Raw genomic sequence first — 22,382 nt, forward strand, 5'->3', positions numbered from 1 at the left:
TCCAACAGTCCTTTGTGGCTCTACTGTAAATTTAACCCTGCAGGATCATGGGAAGGTCAAGAAGTACTCTTCATAACTACTGCTTAAATTGGACATTCCTTTAAAGTGGTTGTAAACCCTTGCATATACCCAGTGAAGTGACTGGGCCCTGGTGATGTGATACACAGAGACAAAACAAATTCCCCTACACATGTTGTACCTGTTTATCTGCAGGCTTCTCTTCTTTACATCTATTTAAAGTTCAGATTTTACAAAGCTTGTCTGAGCTGTTGGAAAATGGGGTAAGGAGCTGAAATTACACACTACAGAGTTAAACAAGGAGACATATGAGAGCTGATTGGAGAGCACAGGAACAGAGCTGAGGTTGTCAATCACAGGATATGTGCTAGAGTCCCCACCTTTTTACTCTTGGTGACAGAAATGACAGTGCCCTGAGTTAAGACAAGTACATGCTATAGAGGGAGGGACTTTGTTCACATTTCACATCTAAGGTTTGCAACCACTTTAAGACTATATAGCTAATGAAATGCCGTGGCAATGATTGAGAAATGATGGCTGTTATAGACGTCAAAGGAACCATGAAGGGAAAAGGGGGAGCAATAATTAAGCTTCACTGATTGATTGTAGTTCTTAAATTATAACTAAAGGCAAAAGTTTTAATTTTTTTTTTTTGGATTGAGTGGGGAGAGATTATAATCCTTGTCTGGTTCTTTGTCTGTGCCCCCATTAGGGAGATTCAAACTCTATATTTGTCCTGTTTAACATTATCACCAAAAGTGAAAGTAAAACAAAATCCCAAATTCTGGGTTGTCTTCAGAACAGGAATAGTGGGGATTATAGTTCTGGTGACCCTGGTTACAACCAGGCATTCCCTCACTTTAGAGGGATTTTCTCTCACTTCCTGTTTTGGATGTGGGACAGGAAGTGAAGGGACATTTTCCCAATGGAACACGTCACCCTCCTGTATTTTATCCAAAATGGAAAAAATGGAGAACAGAGGATATTACATCAACACAGTTTAGGTTAAGACGGCAAATGACCAGCTCGTAAGTGCACCTATTTCAGGTACAATAGAGAGGTAACAAGTGCTGTGTGTGCATGACACCCTCTATTCACTTTGGATTGTTTGCTCTTACAATTGTTAATGTAGTGAGTTTGGATAACCTTTTATGTGATTCTTGATAACATTCACTTAACTTGTGGTGTCACTTTGTAGGATAGATCAGAAGTGAAATATGTTGCAGTTTTGTTGGCCTATATGTTTAGATAATTTAATATACAAGTGAATATATTTTACTTTATTAGAATACATTAACCTTACTGTACAATTTTAGGAAACATCCAGCTAGTAGATGCCTGCACTTTCAGCAGCGGCCACAAACTCCTGCGGTTTGGGTTTTCCTCCATGTTTGGATTTGGTGGAAGGACTCTTGCTCTTGCAGAAAAACATCGCTGGATGCCCTCCAGTCAGAGAAGAGATTTTGCTGTTATTAAAACACTTGCCAACTTAAAGTAAGTCTCTTTCTTACCTGTCTGTCTTATAAATAGGTATGAAAATACATAAAACAGTCATGACCTATACCTTTAAAAAAAGCTTGACTAGAGACTGTCACTGACGTAAAAAAAATATGCTTTTCCTTTCCATAAATGATTTTTGATATACAATGTGCCTCTGAACCTGTCATACAATTTGCCTATTCCTTGAAGGATTTATTCCCTAGAACAGCCCCTCCCCCTTTGACTGTCATAGCCTTCCAGGAAAGTAATTACTGTTTGCTGGCTAACTGCCTCAACCCACCTCCCTATATTATATTTTATGTAGTTGTCACTCAACTATCACTTGAGTGACAACTCTGAGTTTGCCTGGACTGCTAACGTCACATGCAGTGTGGATTTCTACAGAAGGGAGGCTTTTTTACAGGTGGTTGATAGGCTTAAAATTAATTTAATGCACTTAAAATTTTATGGGGAGATGGTTTTTGAAATGAATGGACTGGCAACAGAGTTTCTTATGTTTTATAACCCTATGTGTAAAAATGTTGGGACTTGCAATATACAGCAAGTAGGACTTTTTGAATGGCAGCATTAAATCTAAAGGTGTAAAATGACCCCAGAATACTGTATCGATCCTGCTACCTATAACTTCAAGAGGTAAAGTGTTAAATAAAAAGTACAGTCCAGAGCCCCCACCTCTGCAAGGCATAGCAAGCATAGAACAAACAGGTCCATTGCATTTGAAGAACTAAGAACTAAAAAAAAAAAAAAATAACAAATGAAAATAAAAAAGCTGAAAACACAATCCCTCCCAGTATCAAAAGAAACAAATAGCGTGTTGCGGTAAAAAAAGTGAATGTGCAAATTGTTAATGTACAAATTCAAAATACAAATATAAATTAATATATAAGACAATCTCATACACTAAATACATAAAAAATATAATAGTGTCCATAACGTGCGTATTAAACAGTGATCTGAAAAAATTCCATGAATTCCAAGTGAAACCAGGAAAATCCCATGAAATGTAAAGAATGAATGGCCTTGTTCCTCAAATTGGTGCCCGCAGCGAAGCCTACGAAGTCCACGTATTTTTGCAGGCTGTGTTTGATTTTGAAAGAGCATTATTTCTACCTGTTTGTAAGTGCAGTTTTAAAGTATAATAAAGGTATCATTTGTTATTCTACACTATGAGGAGTGTATATGTGCTTGTTTTCACATGAGCTTATATTGCTGGGAATCACACATGTTGTGCAAGGGAACCTTTTTTGCTGATGACCCTGGGGAACGTGGGGAGATGGCATTAAAGCCTGAGTACTTCTACTGAAGCTCTGTGTGACCGCTCTGAATACGGGGGTCAATAATATTTGGTAAGCCTGCATCTTCTCATTAGTTTTGGTGTTGGTAACACAATATGGGCACTTGTTTGAGGAACGATGGATGATGACTCGGATAAGATCGCTCTGATCCATGCAACAATTACCAGTTGGTTGGACTACTGTAATGCTTTGTACCTTGGCCTACCTAAAAAGATCATGCATAGACTCCAACTAATTCAGAACGCTGCAGCAAGGTTACTTACGGGTGCTGGTAGGAGAGAACATATCACCCCAATTTTGAATATGTTGCATTGGTTGCCCGTCCGTGAGCGGGTTCTGTTTAAGATTGGCTGTTTTATGCATAGGATAGTCCATGGAGGTGAACCAGAGTACCTCCGGAAAAAATTCACAAGATATGCTCCTAGTAGAGCACTACGTTCAGTGGGACAAACAAATATCGTTGTCCCTAGGGTGAGGACGAGAAGAACGTGCTTTCTCGGTGCAGGGGGGTAAGGTATGGAATGATTTAACGTTGGTCCTAAAAAACACCACCAATTTGCTAAGCTTCCGGAAGTGTTATGGGGGCTTATAGGTCACTGCATCCTGGCCAGTAAGGGAGCTAGATTAAGAAGATCAGAATCTCCCTGCTCGTTATAGTCATACGCATCGAGGCCCATGGGTAAGACTGCGTTTATAAGCATTTTCTTATTATTTATTTATTATTTTAACAAGTCTAGTTATCCCACAAATTTCATAGGATTTTCCAGGTTCCTTGCATTGTATGTTCATGGTAACAACTGCAGCATATAGTGGCTATATAACATCAGTAAATGACCTGGTGTACAGATATTACATAGACCACAAGTTACAGGACACCAACAAAAGCCTTGTACACACGCATGGTTTTCTCGGCAAGAACCAGCAAGAAAACATCTGACAGAGCTTTCTTGCAGAGTAAACCATGTGTGTGTACGAGGCTTTGAGGTTTCTCGTCAAGAAAACTGCCCAGAATCTCGACGAGAAAAATAGAGAACCTGCTCTCTATTTTCTCGTTGTGAGATTCTCGGCAGTTTTTTCCTGCCGAGAAACCCGAGGGTGTGTATACTTGCCTCTCCATGGAAACCAGTGCTTGCTCGAAATGACTTTGACGCATGCGCGGTAGCTTCCAAGGCATAGGTAGGGTAAAGCAAGATGGCGGCGACGGCATCAAATGTGACCAGATCTTGCTTGTCGTAGTCGATGACGTCACCGCGTTTGTGCCATTCAAAAGAACGGCTGTTCTTTTAAATGGAGTGTGTCGGCTGGAAAGAGATTCTTGCCAAGAATGTCGTCAGAAAAAACGCTTATTTTTTCCTGACGAGATTCTGGGCCATGTGTACAGGGCTTCACTGTATACAGGCAAGTGCAGAAAAGTGACACCTGTCAAAAGGGATGTTAAAAGTCAGTGCTTGCTTACTGGAAGAGTATGTTATAAAAGCTACCTTTTGTTACCTTTCAGTAAACTTGTTCTCTTCTGAACAACTTCTGTAGAATTTATAAAGTGTTTAGCAATAGTAAAGCATACTAGCTTTATATCCACAGATACACTTGCAAATACAGTATTTGCAAAGTAACTAAGATATTCAACAATAACATATACAGGTATTTAGGGCAAACTTTTTTGATGAAATTGAATTAAGACTTATGCTGCGTACACACCATCACTTTATGTGATGAAAAAAAATGACACTTTCTGTGAAGTAAAAAATGACGTTTTTGAAACTTCAATTTTCAAAGACGAAGTTGCCTACACACCATCGTTTTCTCACAATGATCTTGCAAAGTGAGGTTACGTTCCACCACGTTTTACCATTGAAGCTTGCTTCATAAGTAGCTTCTGGACATGCGTGGATGAAAAACCGTCTTAGAAAACGACGTTTTTTGCTACACACGGTCAATTTCTGTGAAGTAAAAAGTGCACTTTTGAAAAACGACACATAAAATTGAAGCATGCTTCAATTTTTTTTGGTCGTTTTTTACAAGACATAAAACAAAGTTTTCCCCCACACACAGTCAATTAAAGTGACGTTTTTAAAAACGTCATTTTTTTTCATCACATAAAGTGATGGTGTGTACGCGGCATTACAGTATATATGAATGAAGGTTTGCAGAAAAATGTCACTAATGCAATTTTTTTAATGTTTTACAGACCAGAAAGCTGTGAACTTTCTTTTTTACCTATAAGCCATGAATCCAGTTTTCACGGAGAGCGCAAGTAAGGAAGGAATTTACATTCAAATAAATAAATAACAATAAAAACAATTGCTGTGGGCCCACCATTAGTAAACCTGTGGTCAGACTGTAGATATTCAAGTATTACATACTCTAAACAAGCGATAAATGAGTTTTAAAACAACTCACTGAACTCTGTAGCTGTCAGCATTCTGGAGCAATTTATTGTTAGACTTTTTTTTATCTTAATGCATTTTATGCATTGAGATAAATATCCTACTGTGTGCAGAAGCCACCCCAGCACCCCCTAATACTTACCTGAGGTCCCTCTCTGTCCAATGATGTTCATGAGTGTCTCCACCATCCGAGACTCTCCCTACTGATTGGCTGGGACACAGCAGCAGCCGTTGGCTCCCGCTGCTGTTAATTAAAGTCAGTTAGCCAATCAGGAGAACGAGGGGGTGGGGCTGAACCACAGCTCTGTGTCTGAATGGACACAGAGAGCTGTGACTCAGCTCCAGTGCCCCCATAGCAAGCTCAACAGGAGGGAGGGGCCAGGAGCACCAAAGTGGGAACCGAGAAGAGGAGGATCTGGGCTGCTCTGTGCAAATCCACTGCACAGTATGCTTGGCTACTAAATCACTGATTCAATTCATTGATTCAACTCACTGCAGAGTTTGAATTAATCGAATTATGATGAGTAAAATAGGGAGCTAAAAACAGCACCCTCAGCTCATGATTTGCAAAATGAGCTATAACATGATTACCTTTGTAAGCCATCAAGATTCCAAGTCTCTGAATAACTCTCAGAGCACACAAGATTCTCTTGTGTATGATGAGCTGTCTGTGTTAGAGGCAGACAGCAGCAAGACTGATTAAAACCAAAAAGATAAAGTAGGAGCTATTCGACTAAATACATCCTTAACCTATACGTGCTATGTGATTTGTACCTTTAAACATTAAAATGAACAATATTGTGCAAAAATTGGATTAATCCAAAAAACAAAGCAAAAACCTAAGGCCACTGGACCACAATGCATGTGTTCTAATGCCAATAAATGGCAGCATGGAAATCCAGATGAGCTTTTCTCCACCTCACAGATGTTCTTTCCCCTCAGCAGAATATGCACCAATCACCCAGAAAGAAAATAACAAAGTGATCGTGCAACACAGTTTTATTAAAATGTATTTTAAACCAATCCCCCAATTTTATTTGCTTACATGTCAGGGTACCCAGATCGGCACCACCTCGACCAGCATATATGTGTGTGTCTAGACTTGTTGCCCCTTTGTCAAACCATGCCCTGAAATGTCTAACCACGCCTATCTATGTCACATGACATCATCACAGCCATCTTGTGGGCCTACAACACTTCCTTGCTGTCCACAGTGGTTCTCATCCATGGGATATACATAGACAGTCTGCTGCTTCTGTTGGCTCTTCCTGGTGTTTCCCTGATTTATGTACTGGTTTCAAGCACCTTACATCACATCACAATTAAGGGGCTTGATCATTACTGACAACCTGAAAGGTTGCCACCTGCTTGAGACTTATCGATACACTTTTTAATATCTTGTAAATGTGAGTGCATATTTATTGTTTTTGTTTCATAAATATGTTTTAATAAATGTTACACTTGAATAGTGCCGCTTTTCTTTCCTTCTTTTTGTTTTTACATAGTATGCTGGTGGTAGCCTCCTCAGACCCTGGGAGCCTCCTCAGATCCTGCTTGGAAGAGAGAATGCTGACACTGCCATAATGTGAAATTCATGCCACAGTGTTTTTATATAGACTCGTCAAACACCAGTATCTGGCCTCACTGGTGCTTTTGTGACCAAATGGGCACAAATTCCCCCATATGCACTCCAGAAGTATAGACTGCTATAGCCACATATAAAGGCTATAATGAGGGAAGAAGGTGCTCGACTGGGATGTCCAGCAAGCTTATATAGACCTTATGGTTAGGCATTCACAAACTTTTGAAATAACAAAAAAAGTGCAGTGCTTCACAATAATAAATGGAACACAAAGTCCTCAATAGGCTCCAAAGCCCAATCAACAGTGTAATGTTCCAAAACACTCACCAGAAAATTAATGAAAACCAGCATATAATTGTAAACTTGGGGGTCCAGAGTGATACACAGTGCACCAGGGCAGGGGCCTACAGGCTGACACCATTGTGTCCTTGTGCTGGGAGCAGCAGCCATATTTTGTAGGGTCCAGAGTGATACACAGTGCTCCTTATCTGTGGAATCCCATCACCAATTTTATGCACTTACCAGATAACAAGCCATTATGAGCCTTGTCTCAATGTCTTGGAGCTTGGTGACATCCTATCCAGGGTTGTGGACAGCAAGGTAAACCTCACGGGAAACCGACACTGTGCAAAATAAAGATCACACACAGGAGCCCAAGTAATGCTCATATACAGTAGTGTAGTATTTATTAAGATCAGAATTCATAAAGCTGCATGCAGCATACAAATAAAAAATGTCCAGAAAAAAAAACATACAAAAAATGGCTGCCGATCCCAGCACAGGGACACAACGGCGTCAGAGTGTAGGTCCCTCCCTCCCCTGGCACACTGTGTATCACTCTTGACCCCCAAATTTATGATTATATGCTGGTTTTCATTCATTTTCTGGTGAGTGTTCTGGCACACTACACTGTCACAGATGGGCTTAGGAGCCTATTGAGGCCTTCTAGCCTAATAGGATTGTTTGCACTTGGGGCTCTACCCTAAACATGGACATTATTTTATTATTTTAAGGCGCTGCACTTTTTCTGTTATTTCACTGTTCATTGAAGGTTGTATATTCACATTTACGGGTGCTAGCTGCTTATTGAATATCTTATCAGTGCTCACTTTTTCGACTTTATTTTATTCACTCAGTTTAAGAAATGTGATTACATTTAAGATGGTTATAGACTTTGGATAGTGGTCAGATATCCATACACAATCATACAGATGCTACTCAGTCACTCCCATCCCAAGGAGCTGCCACATCAATGTAGAGAAAAAACGCAATGCTGCTTATTACAGGAGAATGGTAGCCGTCAAGGCAAATTTTCTAACTTGGTTTATCCATATGTTCTCCAGAATGACCAGGTCAAATGGCTGTCATCTATTTAGATTTAATTGCACTGTGTATTAAAATCTATTTTCTGTATGATCATTTAATACCAAGCATGTCCATACTAATGTTAATATCTAATGTCTTTCCCCTTAGAAAGAAAAGAGATGAGAATTGTGTTGAGCCCGGTGAGTGTCTAATCTAGAGAATGGGAAATTCATGTACTTGCTTGTAATGAGCTGTAATAACCATGCGTTTAACTTCGTCCAGAGAGCAAGGATCAGTGGCAGCACATCCAGGGTCAGTTGCTGAATGTCAGCATTATGGCAATCCCCTGCCTTTGTTCCATGGCCCCAAGAGGCCTGGCGCCTAATACCAGGTCAGTAGAAGCTTACAAGAATTACTCCTTCCCTCACTGCCAATTTGATTATAAACCTTTTGTAAATTGTTTCTGCAGATTGCTCCTGGATTCACCCTCTCTGTGGAGATGGGCTCTAGTCAGTCTTTAGGATTATAAGCAATTAAAGGATCTGTAAAATTAGGTCAAGTAGTTTAGCTAGAAAATTCCAAGTATTCATATTGTTATTGCATTATTTCATGAGCAAGCTAAGGATTTAATATAAGCCAAAGATTTATTTAAAAATGCACAATGAAGTGTAAAATGTAAAAAATATGCCGCTCATATTCTATACTAATATACATATATTTATTTACACTATATTGGCAACAGTATTGGGACACCTGCCTTTACACACACATGAACCTTAATGGCACCCAGTCTTAGTCCATATGGTTCATTATTGAGTTGGCCCACCCTTTGCATCTATAACAGCTTCAACTCTTCTGAGAAGGCTGTCCAGAAGGGTTAAGAGTGTGTCTATGGCAATGTTTGACCATCCTTCCAGAAGCACATTTGGGAGGTCAGGCACTGATGTTGGACAAGAAGGCCTGGCTTGCCGTCTCGGCTCTAATTCATTCCAAAGGTGTTCTATTGAGTTAAGGTCAGGACCGTCATGTTCCTCCACCCCAAACTCACTTATCCATGTCTTTATGGACCTTGCTTTGTGCACTGGTCCAAATCATTCGGTGGAGGGGGGATTATGGTATAGGGTTGTTTTTCAGGGGTTGGACTTGGCCCCTTAGTTCCAGTGAAGGGAACTCTTAAGGCGTCAGCATACCAAGACATTTTGGACAAATTCATGCTCCCAACTTTGTGGGAACAGTTTGGGGATGGCCCCTTCCTATCACAAAGCAAGGTCCATAAAGACATGGATGAGAGAGTTTGGTGTGGAGGAACTTGACTGGCCTTCCCAGAGTCCTGACCTCAACCCGATAGACCACCTTTAGTAGGAATTAGAGTGGAGACTGCGAGCCAGGCCTTCTTGTCCAACATCAGTGCCTGACCTCACAAATGTGATCTTGGAAGAATGGTCAAACATTCCCATAGACACACTTCTAAACCTTGTGAAAAGCCTTCCCAGAAGAGTTGAAGATGTTATTGCTGTAAAGGGTGGGCCAAGTAATTATTGAACCCTACGGACTAAAACTTGGATGCCATTAAAGTTCATGTGCGTGTAAAGGCAGGCATCCCAATACATTTGGCAATATAGTGTGTGTATATAAATATATATATATATATATATATATATATATATATATATATATATACGCTTTATATATGTATGTATGCACTGAGCTACATAGGTAAATAGGTATGCAAGCAAAACATTTTTATTCTGCTTTGGATGTTTATATCGTACAGAGGGACATGCAGATGGAGATGCTACTATTGGCCACCATTTTGGACTTTGGGTCACTGGATGCCTTTACTTGCATATCAGAGGGTCAGAGACATAGGGCCAGATTCAGAGAGAGATACGATGGTGTATCTCCTGATACACCCTGGTATCTCAGAGTTAGGCTGGTCGTATCTATGCGCCTGATTCATAGAATCAGTTACGCATAGATATGCCTAAGATCCGACAGGTGTAACTGTGTTACACCGTCGGATCTTACCTGCAATTTAAAAATGGCGCGGGGGACGTTCTCGCTGATTTACGCTGAGAAATATGTAAATCAGCGAGATACGCAAATTCACGAACGTACGCGGACCCGACGCAGTGTTGTTACGACGTTTCCGTAGCGGTTTTCCCGGCGTATACTTACCCCTGCTTCTATGAGGCGCAGCCAATGTTAAGTATAGCCGTCGTTCCCGCGTCGATTTTGAATTTTTTTACGTCGTTTGCGTAATTCGTTCTCGAATACGGATGGACGTCATTTACGTAAGCGTCGAAACCACTGACGTCCTAGCAACGTCAGTGGGAGCAATGCACGCCGGGAAATTTCACGGACGGCGCATGCGCATTTAAATCGGCGCGGGAACGCGCCTGATTTAAGTAGTACACTCCCCCTAGCCGCGGAATTTGAATTCTGCCGGGGGTGTTTTACGATCCGCCGCCGCAAGTTTGGAGGTAAGTGGTTTGTGAATTACCCACTTGCCTCTCAAACTTGCGGCAGCGGATCTTAAATCACATAGATCACGCGGATCTAAAGATAGCCTAGTGGTAGCTGTGCAATTCAGGCTGTTTAACTTTGACATCCACATATATATATATTTTTTTTATATATTTTCAAGGCTGAATGATGGAACAATGTCACTTATAGTTGCCCGAAATACCTCAAGACAAGAATTTGTGAAACACTTAAAGCGTTATGCCAGTCTGAAAAATCAGGTACTTGTTTTGATGCTTCCTTGTATTTGTTAATCAACACACTAGATTAACATTGATGTCCTCTTAGGAAGACTTTATTTTCAGTTCCTGTCTGAGTACATTAGCCATTATGTGACTCACTTGTAAATCACCAATCAGACTAATGCAGCTTAGCTTTCTTTAATCCATCCCTCATACTATTAGTAACCTAACGTACTAGAGTGAATGGACTAAAGATCCAGGGCACACACAATAATAAAGTATATGTAAAGACAAGGGGGAGACAAAAAAGAGCAATAATTTAACCCTAAAGAACAAGTACAGCTTTAAAAGACATGAGCTCAAAAATCCAAGGCCCAGGCTCCACATCAGGAGTCCGTTTTCCAGTCGAAAAATTGCACAGATTATTCTCAACTGTAAAGTTGATTCAAACAACTGCTGATCCGGTGTGCCTGATTTTTTTCCTAACTGTGCACCCATTCCACAATTGGAAATTCAACAAAATGTGTGCTTACCGTTAGAATAAGCTCCATGCTCTATTATACCACCCAGGTCAAAACCAATAGCTGTGGGTGGAAATGTTCTTTTAAATTGGGGTCAATTCACAATTATTTTTGGAAAGCATATATGTTCAAATAAATTAATCAACACTAAGTTATTCATTTACAAAATGACTTTAAAAATCATTATTACTCATTTTCAGAGCAGGTGTTGTCTGGATAGATGGGACAATGAGGCAATTCATCCTCGCTGCTGAATTTTGCACAAAATTTCATTTCCTGCCAAGCTTGGCTGCTGGTTGGCTCTAGCTCTCTTATTTGTAAGCTGCATGATGCCTGCTTGTCTCAGTGCTGTTCAACAAATAGTAAGAAACTGAAAAATATAATGGTGCTTTTATGCCAAGGTCCCCTGCATACTTTTGCCACAAGGGAAGATTTACTTAGTTAAATGGCATAAAACTGCATCATGTTAAATGCTCTGACTACAGTCTTCCTTCGTGTGTAAAACATGGACTTTCCTTCACTTTAGCCCTATGTATATAGGAACCCAGGGCATTCATAACGATGCAGAAAATGTCACAATTGAACTGGATGCAGCTGTAAATGTCCTACACAGATTTAGTTAATATTACTGTGAAGACAGTAATGAAGATCATCTCACGTGCATGCACTTAAAGATGTGTATGTCAAGAAAGTGATCTCGCAAGGATCCCCCATATTAATTACCAATCTGAAACCCACAATATTCATTATAATTTGATGGTTAGCCTGATTTTTTTTTTTTTAAATAGAGAAAAATGTTAGACACTTAGCATACCTTAAGATCTAGCTGTGTAACTTTTTACAGTCTTTCTATCAATAAGCACACACATTCCCTTGTTTCCTGTAATGCCCCATACAGACGGTCATTTTTTGTGATGAAAAAAAAATGACGTTTGAAGTGATGAAAAAAAACGACATTTTTGAAACTTCATTTTCAAAAACGATGTAGCATACACACCATCATTTTGAAAAATGATGAACAAAGTGACGCCACTCTAAAGGGGAAGTTCTATTCGCCTTGAGGCTGCTTTTAGCTGGTTACTTGTTAGTAAAAGATGATTCGTGCTTTTTTGTCTGTTACAGCGTGATGAATGTGCTTACTCCATTATGAATGGTAGTTTTACCTCCCGTCTCAAAACTTGCTTCTGGGCATGTGCAGGTTTAAAAACGTCGTTTTGCCCACACACTATCATTTTCATTGACACAAAAAATGACATTTTGAAAAACGACACAAAAAATTCGAGCATGTTCGAATTTTTTTTTTGTCATTTTTCAGAAGACATAAAATGACATTTTGCCCACACACGATCATTTTAATTGACATTTTTAAAAATGTCATTTTATTTCATCACAAAAAATGACCGTCTGTACGCGGCATAAGGCTTTGCGTAAACGATGCCTTCATAAACGTCATCTGTTGAATTGTTTAGCAAGCATCATATTTGTAAGATACCTTTGATAAGTAGTTAAAGAATTAAAAACGCATATGATGAACTTGCCATGCATTTCAGATCATGTTCCAATGACAATTCAATTACAATCAGATAAGAACCACGTTTGGACAGAACAGTCTGTGATACTGAAAAACCAGTGCAGCTTGAGAGTAAAAAATGTAAAACAATGCTGAAAACGGTGCACTTTTGCATAAAGTGCCATTTTCTGCATTAAGTGTTTGGCACTTTTAACACAAGAAACATCTCATCATACTCTTCTCATGTCTTCTATATGCTGCTTCTCCAGGTAACTACTGACTGCGCTCATCTCTGAAATACTAAACTGGTTTACATGACTGAAAGTGACATCTGCCTTGTTGTTGCCCCTGGTAACTACTGCACTTATCTTTGAAACATTAAGGCCCGGATTCACATACATTGGCGCACATTTATGCCGGCGTAGCGTATCGTTTTTAGGCTACGCCGGCGTAGCGCAGAGCGGCAAGCACAGTATTCACAAAGCACTCCACTCCCACTCGCTGTCAAATCTACGATGGGTTTCCTCGGCGTAAGCCAGCGTAGGTGGATGTGGGCGTGAGCCATGCTAATGAGGCGTGACCCCATGCTAATGATGTGCCAAGTGACAGACAAGTACTTAAAATGAACGGCGCATGCGCCGTCCCGTGGACGCAACCCAGTGCGCATGCTCAGAATCACGTCAAAACTACTCCCTAAGATACGTTGAATCACTGCCTACGACGTGAACGTAACCTAAGCCCAGCCCTATTCATGTACTACTACGTAAACGACGTAAAATACAACGGCTGTTCCCTGGTCCATACCTTTGCATGAGCTGCGCTTCATAGATGGGGAATAACTTTACGCCGGACGTAACCCTTACGCAAACCGCGTATATTATGCGCTGGGCGCAACTACATTCGTGAATCGACGTATCTCCCTCATTTGCATATTTGCAATGAAGCGGCCAGTGTAAATATGCGCCCACGATACGCCGGCGTAGGAAAGTTACGTCGGTCGGATGAACCCTATTTTCAGGCGTATCTAGTTCTGTGGGCACGGCGCATAGATACGACGGCGCACATTTACACTTACGCGGCGTATCTCGAAATACGTCAGCGTAACTGCTTTGTGAATCCGGGCCTAAGTGTGTTCTACATGACTGAAAGAGACATCTGCCTTACTAAGACTTCAGCCTGGTACACACTATGTCACCACTGCCATTGGCTGAGAGTGCTGAACGGGAGTTGTTGGGCTGCTGGTTTTCCCGCGTGCTTGTCTGACAGAAGCAGGCTTCTGGTGGACAGACCAAAACACATGGGCCGTATGATGGCTGTTTTTTTTTTTTTTTTAACAGTACAGTGTCGCGAAATTCAACCCGTGTATACCAGGCTTTATTCTAACTGCTGTTTATAGTTGTCTTTATTTAGTTAAACTATTTAGTTAAACTAACATTCATGGTGCATTGTCCAAGATCAAACATTTAACCTTATCTTGTTGTCACCATCCTGCTTTGCAATTTGCTGAGGGCAGAAAACTTCCACTTTCAGCAATGTGTCCCTTTTATTAGTGCTTAATGGACTAATTGTCCAAACCTTCCCCACCTCATCCGAGTATAAATTCAGTACAACTCGTGAAGACAGTAGGCAAAGGGAGGGCATGGCCTTTTTTGTGTAAAGGGCCATTTTCTGCATTTAATGTTTGGCACTTTTACCATTGCACTTTAACTAAGGGAGACAAATTTTAATGCTCTACTTTCATCTCTCTCAGCCTGCTTCTTCCCTCTCTTCACCCTCCAACGTGCTCTCAGTAACCTTCCTTTTTGCAATAATTCCCTCTGTCTTCAAACTCTCACTTCTTTACCCCTCCTCTCAACCCCACATCTTATACATACCATCCTCACTTCCACCTTCTCAATATTGCTGCACTTCTCATTTCCTGCTCCTTCAGAGTCCGCATAATGTTACCACTTCCAAATCACTGGGCATTTGTCCTTATATAAATCCCAATCCCACCTTGCCTCCCTCACCCACTTACTACTCCTAATTTCTGTAGATATCGCCCCAAACTCTGAACCTCCACCATCTAACCCTCAACCAGCCATCAGTCTCCTTTCTGCTGCAACCCTCACTCTCTTATTTAAATTCCTCTGCTTCCACGAGCCAGCCCCCTCATCCCTCTTATGTGTCCTCTGGAATGCCCACACAGTCTCTAACAAACGTGTCTCTCTCAGTGGTCTTTTCCTCTCCAACTCTCTAGACCTATTTTCTGTTACTGAAACCTGGTTCCAGGAATCCGACTCTGCCTCTCCAGCTGCTATCTCTTATGTTGGCCTCCACTGGACTCACTCACCCAGACCCAGTGGACAAAAATGAGTTGGACTTCTACTTCCCCACAAAGTACCTTCCATGTTCTTCTGACACCTCCCTCTCTATCCCTCTGCTCTTTTGAAGCACACTGTATTGGTCATTGATTGGCCTCCTGAACCAGTGTCATGCTTTCTCAATGACTTCTATGCATGGCTACCCTACTTTCTCTCCTCTGGAGTACCCAGCATCATCCTCTGTGACTTTAATAAAAAGTCAGTTTTAACACCTCATCTACCTCTCGAATATTCAAAATAATCTACTCTTTTACCCTAATGCAATGGACACAAACCGCCACCCGCTCCAATGGCAACATCCTAGACCTTTTTTTCCCACTTGTGCACCCCCTGCAACACCCCTTTTCTTCTCTCCGATCACATTCACCACTTCCACCCTTCCAAGCTTTATTCTGCTTTTGACTGCCTTTATGGCAAAATTGCATCCCGGTCCTGCCCAGACCTGGCCACTGCTGTCTTCAACAACTTTCTCTCATCTTCCCTGGACACACTTGGTCATCTCTGAAAGTTGTGCTCTTCAGCGAGTGTAGCCTTAAACTAAATCCCTGCAAGACTTTATCCTTTACAAATATGTCCTTTTCAAATATTCCTCCACATTGCTAAACAATCCTGCTACACCACTCTAATCAAAACCTTATCATCCAATCCTCTTCTACCCTTTTCCACCCTTAATTCCCTAGTTCACCCCTCATTTCCTCCACCCACTAACTTGCTTATTGCCCAGAAGATTGGCAATCATGTCAAAAACAATATCGATACAATTTGTAGTGAGATCTCCAGCATCATGCTTTCTTCTCCAACCAACCTACCAGGTCAAACACCATACTCTCCTCTGATCCTGTTACCACTGAGAAAGTTGCCAAACTCTTTTCTGAGGCCTACCTCACCACCTTTCCCCTGGACAACTACTGTGGTCCCCTTCCTGCTCTATCTTACACTGTAACCTATATCTTTAATCTCTCCCTCAACCACCGGCACCTTTCCCTCCCCTCTCAAATATGCAGTGGTTACCCCTATAATCAAAAAACCCTCACTGGACCCCACCTGTTTAAACAACTTAAGACCCATTTCTCTGCTCCCGTTGGCCTTCAAGCTTCTTGAGAACCTTACCCACAGTTGCCTCTGATAACAACCTTTTCGACCCCTTACAGTCTGGTTTTGACCTGCAATGAAACTGTCCTACTAAAGCTCACTAATGACCTGCTAACTGCTGAAACCAATGGCCATTACTCTATACTCTTAGACCTTTCCATTGCCTTTGACACAATAAACCAACTACGCCTGCTCAATAAAATCCACTCCCTTAGTCTCCAGGACTCTGCTATTTCCTGTTTCTCCACCTACCCATCTCAGTGCACCTTTAGTGCCACATACAACTCTATATCCTCTGTTCTTCTTTCTGGAAAGGGTACCCCAAGGCTCTGTCCTTGGACCCCTCCTATTTTCTCTCTACACCTCTTCCCTGAGCCTATTGATTAGCTTCCCTGGCTTCCAATACCACCTTCTTACCGATGACATCCAGATCTATCTCTCGACTCCCCAGCATACCTCCTCAATCTCTTCAGGTATCACAAATTTACTGGACAATATATCAGTATGGATGTCACACCATTTCCTCAAACTCAGACTGTCTAAAACTGAGCATGTAATATTTCCATCCCCTCTCATGAATTTACCATTGAGACCTATAGCACAATTATTGGTCCCTCCACACACGTTAGGGTGTTAGGTGTAATCTTAGACTCTGACTTCTCCTTCGGTCCCAACATCCAATCCAGCTAAATCCTGCCTCCTTAACTTTCACAACATTTCCACAATTCGCCCTTCTTAAAGGGGTTGTAAAGGTAAAAGTTTTTTTACCTTAATGCATCCCATGCATTAAGGTAAAAAAACATCTGACAGCACCGGCCCCCCCCAAGCCCCTGTTTTACTTACCTCACCCCTCGAAAGTCCCGGGCGCGTGCTTGTCATCCTGTTCGGTTCCCAGCCTGGCCGTTGATTGGCTAGGCTAGGCGGATTGATAGCAGCGCAGCCATTGTCTGGCGCTGCTGTCAATCACAGCGGATGACGTGGCACGCCGGGGGGCGGGGCCGAGTGATACTGTCGGTGGCTATGGCCGCCGCTGTATCACGGGAGCGCACTCGCAAAAGCTTTTTACCATGCGAGCTCGCTCGCATGAAGGTAGAAAGCTTTTGCGAGGAGGAGCCGAGACAGCCGCCGAGGGACCCCAGAAGACCGGATTCGGGGCCACTCTGTGCAAAACGAGCTGCACAGTGGAGGTAAGTATAACATGTTTGTTATTTAAAAAAAATATATATTTTTGCCTTTAGTGTTCCTTTTAACTAATGACATCACAAAACAACTTATTTAATCCCTGTTTGTCTCCTGCCTTGAGTACTGCAACTTTCTCTTTACTGGCCTACCTTTACACAGGGTATCCCTTCAGTCTATCATGAATGCTGCTGCTAGACTTGTACACCTTACTGTTCTGTGGCTGCTGCCTTCCTCTGCCAATCCCTTCACTAGCTTTCACTTGCCCAACGTATACAATTCTAAATAATAACCACAACATACAAGGCCATCCACAACACAGCAAGTTTAGGGTGGAGGAACTTGACTGGCCTGCACAGAGTCCTGACTTCAACCTGACAGAACACATTTGGGATGAATTAAAGCTTGATTTTGGCTTACATTTTTTATTCAAGTCCTAAATCTGCTAGTTCATCTAACATTCTCCCCAGATTGACAATGCTGATGTCCAAAGGTATCTCTGTTGTACTTCCATCCAGAGTGTAGACACCCTTAGGCACGAAGTGCGTTACTAAATGGATCACCAGGTAAAAATAAAGGGAAAATAAGCCTAAAAAAAGAAATGAATGCAGCCACCAAATTTGAGGATTGGTAGGCTATATAATATATAACATTTTCGATTTTTGGATTAGTGCCGGTTGTAGTAGCTGCAATTAGGAGGCTTATATAATTATATAGTTGAAAATATTTCATCCAGTTCAACCAACATATTGAAAATACTTGGCTCCACATTTAACACCACTTTTAATGTTTTTTTCTATATAGTTTAATTTTCCATTTGTGGAAACATACTTGGTAAAAGAAGTAAAGTTGCAGACTAGAAGCATTGGATGCGATGGCAAGGACAAGCATGAAGAGAATGGTGAAGCACATTCTGTTTCTAGTGAAGATGTCCATCCATGGAATATTGATGGAGACTTACTGGAAACATCCTCTGAGGTTCATGTCAGGTGAGTACCAGCTATAACGTCAGCCTTGTAAGGTATGTAATACAATAGATGGGTCAAAAACTTGTAGTGCAGAGATGGGCCGTGCTGACATTTGCAAGGGTAATTTTCTCCAGAGCTTAGTAAATGAGAGGAAGCTCTGCTGACTTCCATCATTCAATCATGTGCAATCAAAAATGCTGTTTTTTTATTTTCCTTGCATGTGATTAGGTATTCTTTATAAAGTGAAGCTTCACCTCATTTGCTTAGCTCTGGAGCTAATCCACTTGCAACTGCACTTGCAATGTGCACAGTCTATTTGCCTTTAGTAAACCAACTACGTGAATACAACATGGCAATTGCTACAAGCTGTATTGTAAAGTTGTTCCATTAATAATTACCTTTGTATTTCAGGCTGCAGCTTGGCATGATTTTCTCTAAATGCCAATCTTTCTTTCTTACAGCCATGGCAATGACACTGTTAATAGGGCTTTTGGAAATGATCAAGCCATTAACAATGTGATTATCTCACCATTTTTCCATAATTGAATATAAGTCAAGTAAATGTAATCTGGGGAAAAGGCTTCTTAATTAAAGTTATGCAAAGTTAGGAAATTCTTTCTAAGGCTGGATTCACACCTATGCATTTTTAGTGCTTTTTGCATTTTGCAGATTTGCTCTACAGAACATACTCCATAGGAAACCATGTTAACCACTTGCCTACAGGGCACTTTCACCCCCTTCCTGCCCAGACCAATTTACAGCTTTCAGCGCTGTCACACTTTCAATGACAATTGCGCGGTCATGCAACACTGTACCCATTTTTTTCCCCACAAATAGAGCTTTATTTTGGTGGCATTTGATCACCTCTGTGTTTTTTTTCTTGCGCTATAAACAAAAGAGGGACAAGTTTGAAAAAAAAAAAAAAAAGTTTTATTTTTAGCTATAATAAATATCCATTTATTTTTTTATAAACTTATTTTTTCCTCAGTTTAGGCCGATACGTATTCTTAAAATCATAAAAATCGCAAAAAAGCGTATATTGATTGGTTTGCGTAAAAGTTATAGCGTCTACAAAATAGGGGACAGATTTATGGAATTTTTATTATTATTATTTTTTTTACTAGTAATGGCGGCGATCAGCGATTTTTATCATGACTGCGATATTGCGCCGAACACATCGGACACTTTTGACACATTTTTGGGACCATTTACATTTATACAGGGATCCCTGCTATAAAAAAGCATTGATTACTGTATAAATGTGACTGGCAAGGAAGGGGTTAACACTAGGGGGCGATCAAGGGGTTAATGTATTCCCTAGTGAGTGATTCTTACTGAGGGAGGTGACCGATGGTTGTCCCTATGTACAAGGGACACACCATCGGTCCCCTCTCCCTGACAGGATGTGGATCCACAGATCCACTTTCCTGCTCAGTTTCCTGCTCAGTTACTGGGCAATTGCGGGTGCTCGGCGGCTATCGCAGCCACCGGGCATGCGCATCAGGTCCTCAGTGACGCATCGGGTACACATGCGCGCCCCCTAGTGGATTTTGAAGGCGCGACGTCATATGACGTCCACCCAGAATAACAGAGTCTTCCTCCCGCTGTCTTTTGAAGGCAGTTGACAAGTGGTTAAATGGACTGTAGTGCAAATCTGCAAAATGCAAAAAGCGCAAAAAATGCATAGGTGTAAATCCAGCCTTACAGAGATACCTCACATATGAAGGGGAGCTCCAGCCGATTCAATCGTAGTAAAGCCAGACCCTTCCACAGCTGACCTGAACAAAAAAAAAATTGTTGCACTTTAGTGCAAAATTCTAGTTTACTTGTAATAGTTAAGTAAACCTTAAAGTAGTCTGCATGAAAAAAATGTAATTCATTAAATTCATTTAATTTCCAGCAGTGAATTTAAAATGAATGTTCTTCATTTTATAGATTACATCCTGAACTGATTAATCTCTATGGGACGAACATTGAAGAGCTGGATGAAGTGAACGGAAAGTGCAATTGCTTGTAGCGCAGAGAAAAAAATGCTCACATACCGCACTTTTTATAAATGACATTTTTATTTGTGACAGTAGAAACATTGTTTTTTCATTCAGAAGTAATCTTGTATTTTAAACGCATTTTACAGCCATAAAACATTCAAGCCAACACAAATTAAAGATCTTCCCTCAAAATGATTTTTCAGTGTATATAGATTACAGCATCAACTTAGTTACCTCTGGACTTATGTTGCAAAGGTTTTCCATTGCAATGTTATTCCATTGCTTTGTACAAGAGATGAACTCTACCACATGGATCTTAACACCAGGATCCTTGAGGTAAACTTACGTTTAAACACTTGGTGCCGTAAAGGGACCCTGTCACCACAGGAAATATTATAGTCTGAAAATCTGCAGTAAAATAAGCTTTTAGCACTTAATGCAGATCTTTGGTATCAATCTGTTCTTTCCTTTTCAAATGATCCAGTTTTTAGATTTTGGGCTTTCTCTCCCTCCATAGCCTGCAGCTTGATCCCCCACCATCACCACCCTGATGCCACCGGGGCTGCAGTAGCTGAATGGAAAACCTCACACATGACTGCACTCAGCAGCATACTAAGGATATTTATGTACGTTGCTCAGCAAGGTACTGGTTCTGATGCTTGTATAGATTTCTCAGCACTCAGGTAGAGGCATCCACTTTATTCCCAAACCCCAGCTGCTGGTAAATCTGAGTTGTTTCGGAACTAAAATCTGGATTACTCAAATACTAAAGATTGATACCAAAGTGATCAGGATAAATACCTGCTTTTTCTACATATGTTTGGGCTACGAAATATACCGTGGTGTCAGTGGCCCAGATTCACGTCCAGGGGCGTATCTCTGCGGCGGCGTAACGTATCCGATTTACGTTACGCCGCCGCAACTTAGACGGGCAAGTGCTGTATTCTCAAAGCACTTGCTCCGTAGGTTGCGGCGGCGTAGCGTAAATCGGCCGGCGTAAGCCCGCCTAATTCAAATTTGGATCAGGGGGGCGTGTTTTATGTAAATGCACTGTGACCCGACATGATTGACGTTTTTCCCGAATGGCGCATGCGCCGTCCGTGGAATTTCCCAGTGTGCATTGCTCCAAAGTACGCCACAAGGACATAATTGGTTTCGACGTGAACGTAAATGACGTCCAGCCCCATTCACGGACGACTTACGCAAACGACGGAACTTTTTCAAATTTCGACGCGGGATGCCTCATATAGTAGGGGCAACATTACGCCGGGAAAAGCCTAACGTAAACGGCGTATCTTTTCTGCGTCGGCCGGGCGTACGTTCGGGAATTCACGTATCTAGCTAATTTACATATTTTGACGCGTAAATCAGCTTACACGCCCCTAGCGGCCAGCGTAAAAATGCAGTTAGGCTCCGACGGCGTAAGAGACTTACGCCAGTCGGATGTAATAGAAATCTATGCGTAACTGATTCTAAGAATCAGGCGCATAGATACGACTGCTCGGATTCGGACTTACGACGGCGTACATGGCGCTACGCCATCGTAAGTCCTCTGAGAATCCGGGCCAGTGTGTCTTTAATTGCCCTATAACCAAAAAAAGGTGTTTTTTTGTGGGGGGGGGGGGGAGACCTTGTTAAAGAAGAAAATAGTAGTACAAAAATTTGAAAAAACATATAATAGAGACATTTATTTTACAATATTTTTACTAGAAATTGTAAACTTGCAGTATAGATCATTTTCAAAAATCTGCAATAAATTTTTTACAAGTTTGTTTTTGAACTGTGCTTTTTATTTTCTTTCCTTTTTTATTTATTTACAAATGTGCTATCATAATTAGCTGTTTCATGATTTTCATCTAGCAGTGTATAATTCTGGTAGTCATTTTGTGGGCTGAAGCAATGCCCACTCTAGCAATTAACTGCATTATCAGAAGCAGCTTTGTGATGGTTTTCTCCACTGTGAGCAGAA

General features: G+C 41.2%; 1 protein-coding gene across 1 annotated transcript in view; it reads left to right on the forward strand.

Annotated features, from left to right (window-relative positions):
• Positions 1–20,608, forward strand: part of CERKL (ceramide kinase like) — a 165,406-nt gene extending 144,798 nt beyond the window's left edge. Inside the window, exons 7-13 of the mRNA XM_040357642.1 lie at positions 1,335–1,512; positions 5,002–5,067; positions 8,256–8,287; positions 8,370–8,478; positions 10,735–10,831; positions 18,262–18,446; positions 20,361–20,608. Coding sequence (XP_040213576.1) covers positions 1,335–1,512; positions 5,002–5,067; positions 8,256–8,287; positions 8,370–8,478; positions 10,735–10,831; positions 18,262–18,446; positions 20,361–20,442 — 749 coding nt within the window. The 3' untranslated portion in view covers positions 20,443–20,608. The remainder of the gene's footprint in view (positions 1–1,334; positions 1,513–5,001; positions 5,068–8,255; positions 8,288–8,369; positions 8,479–10,734; positions 10,832–18,261; positions 18,447–20,360) is intronic.
• The last annotated feature ends 1,774 nt before the right edge of the window (positions 20,609–22,382 follow it).

The sequence above is a fragment of the Rana temporaria genome, chromosome 6, assembly GCF_905171775.1.
Source record: "Rana temporaria chromosome 6, aRanTem1.1, whole genome shotgun sequence".
NCBI lineage: Eukaryota > Metazoa > Chordata > Amphibia > Anura > Ranidae > Rana > Rana temporaria.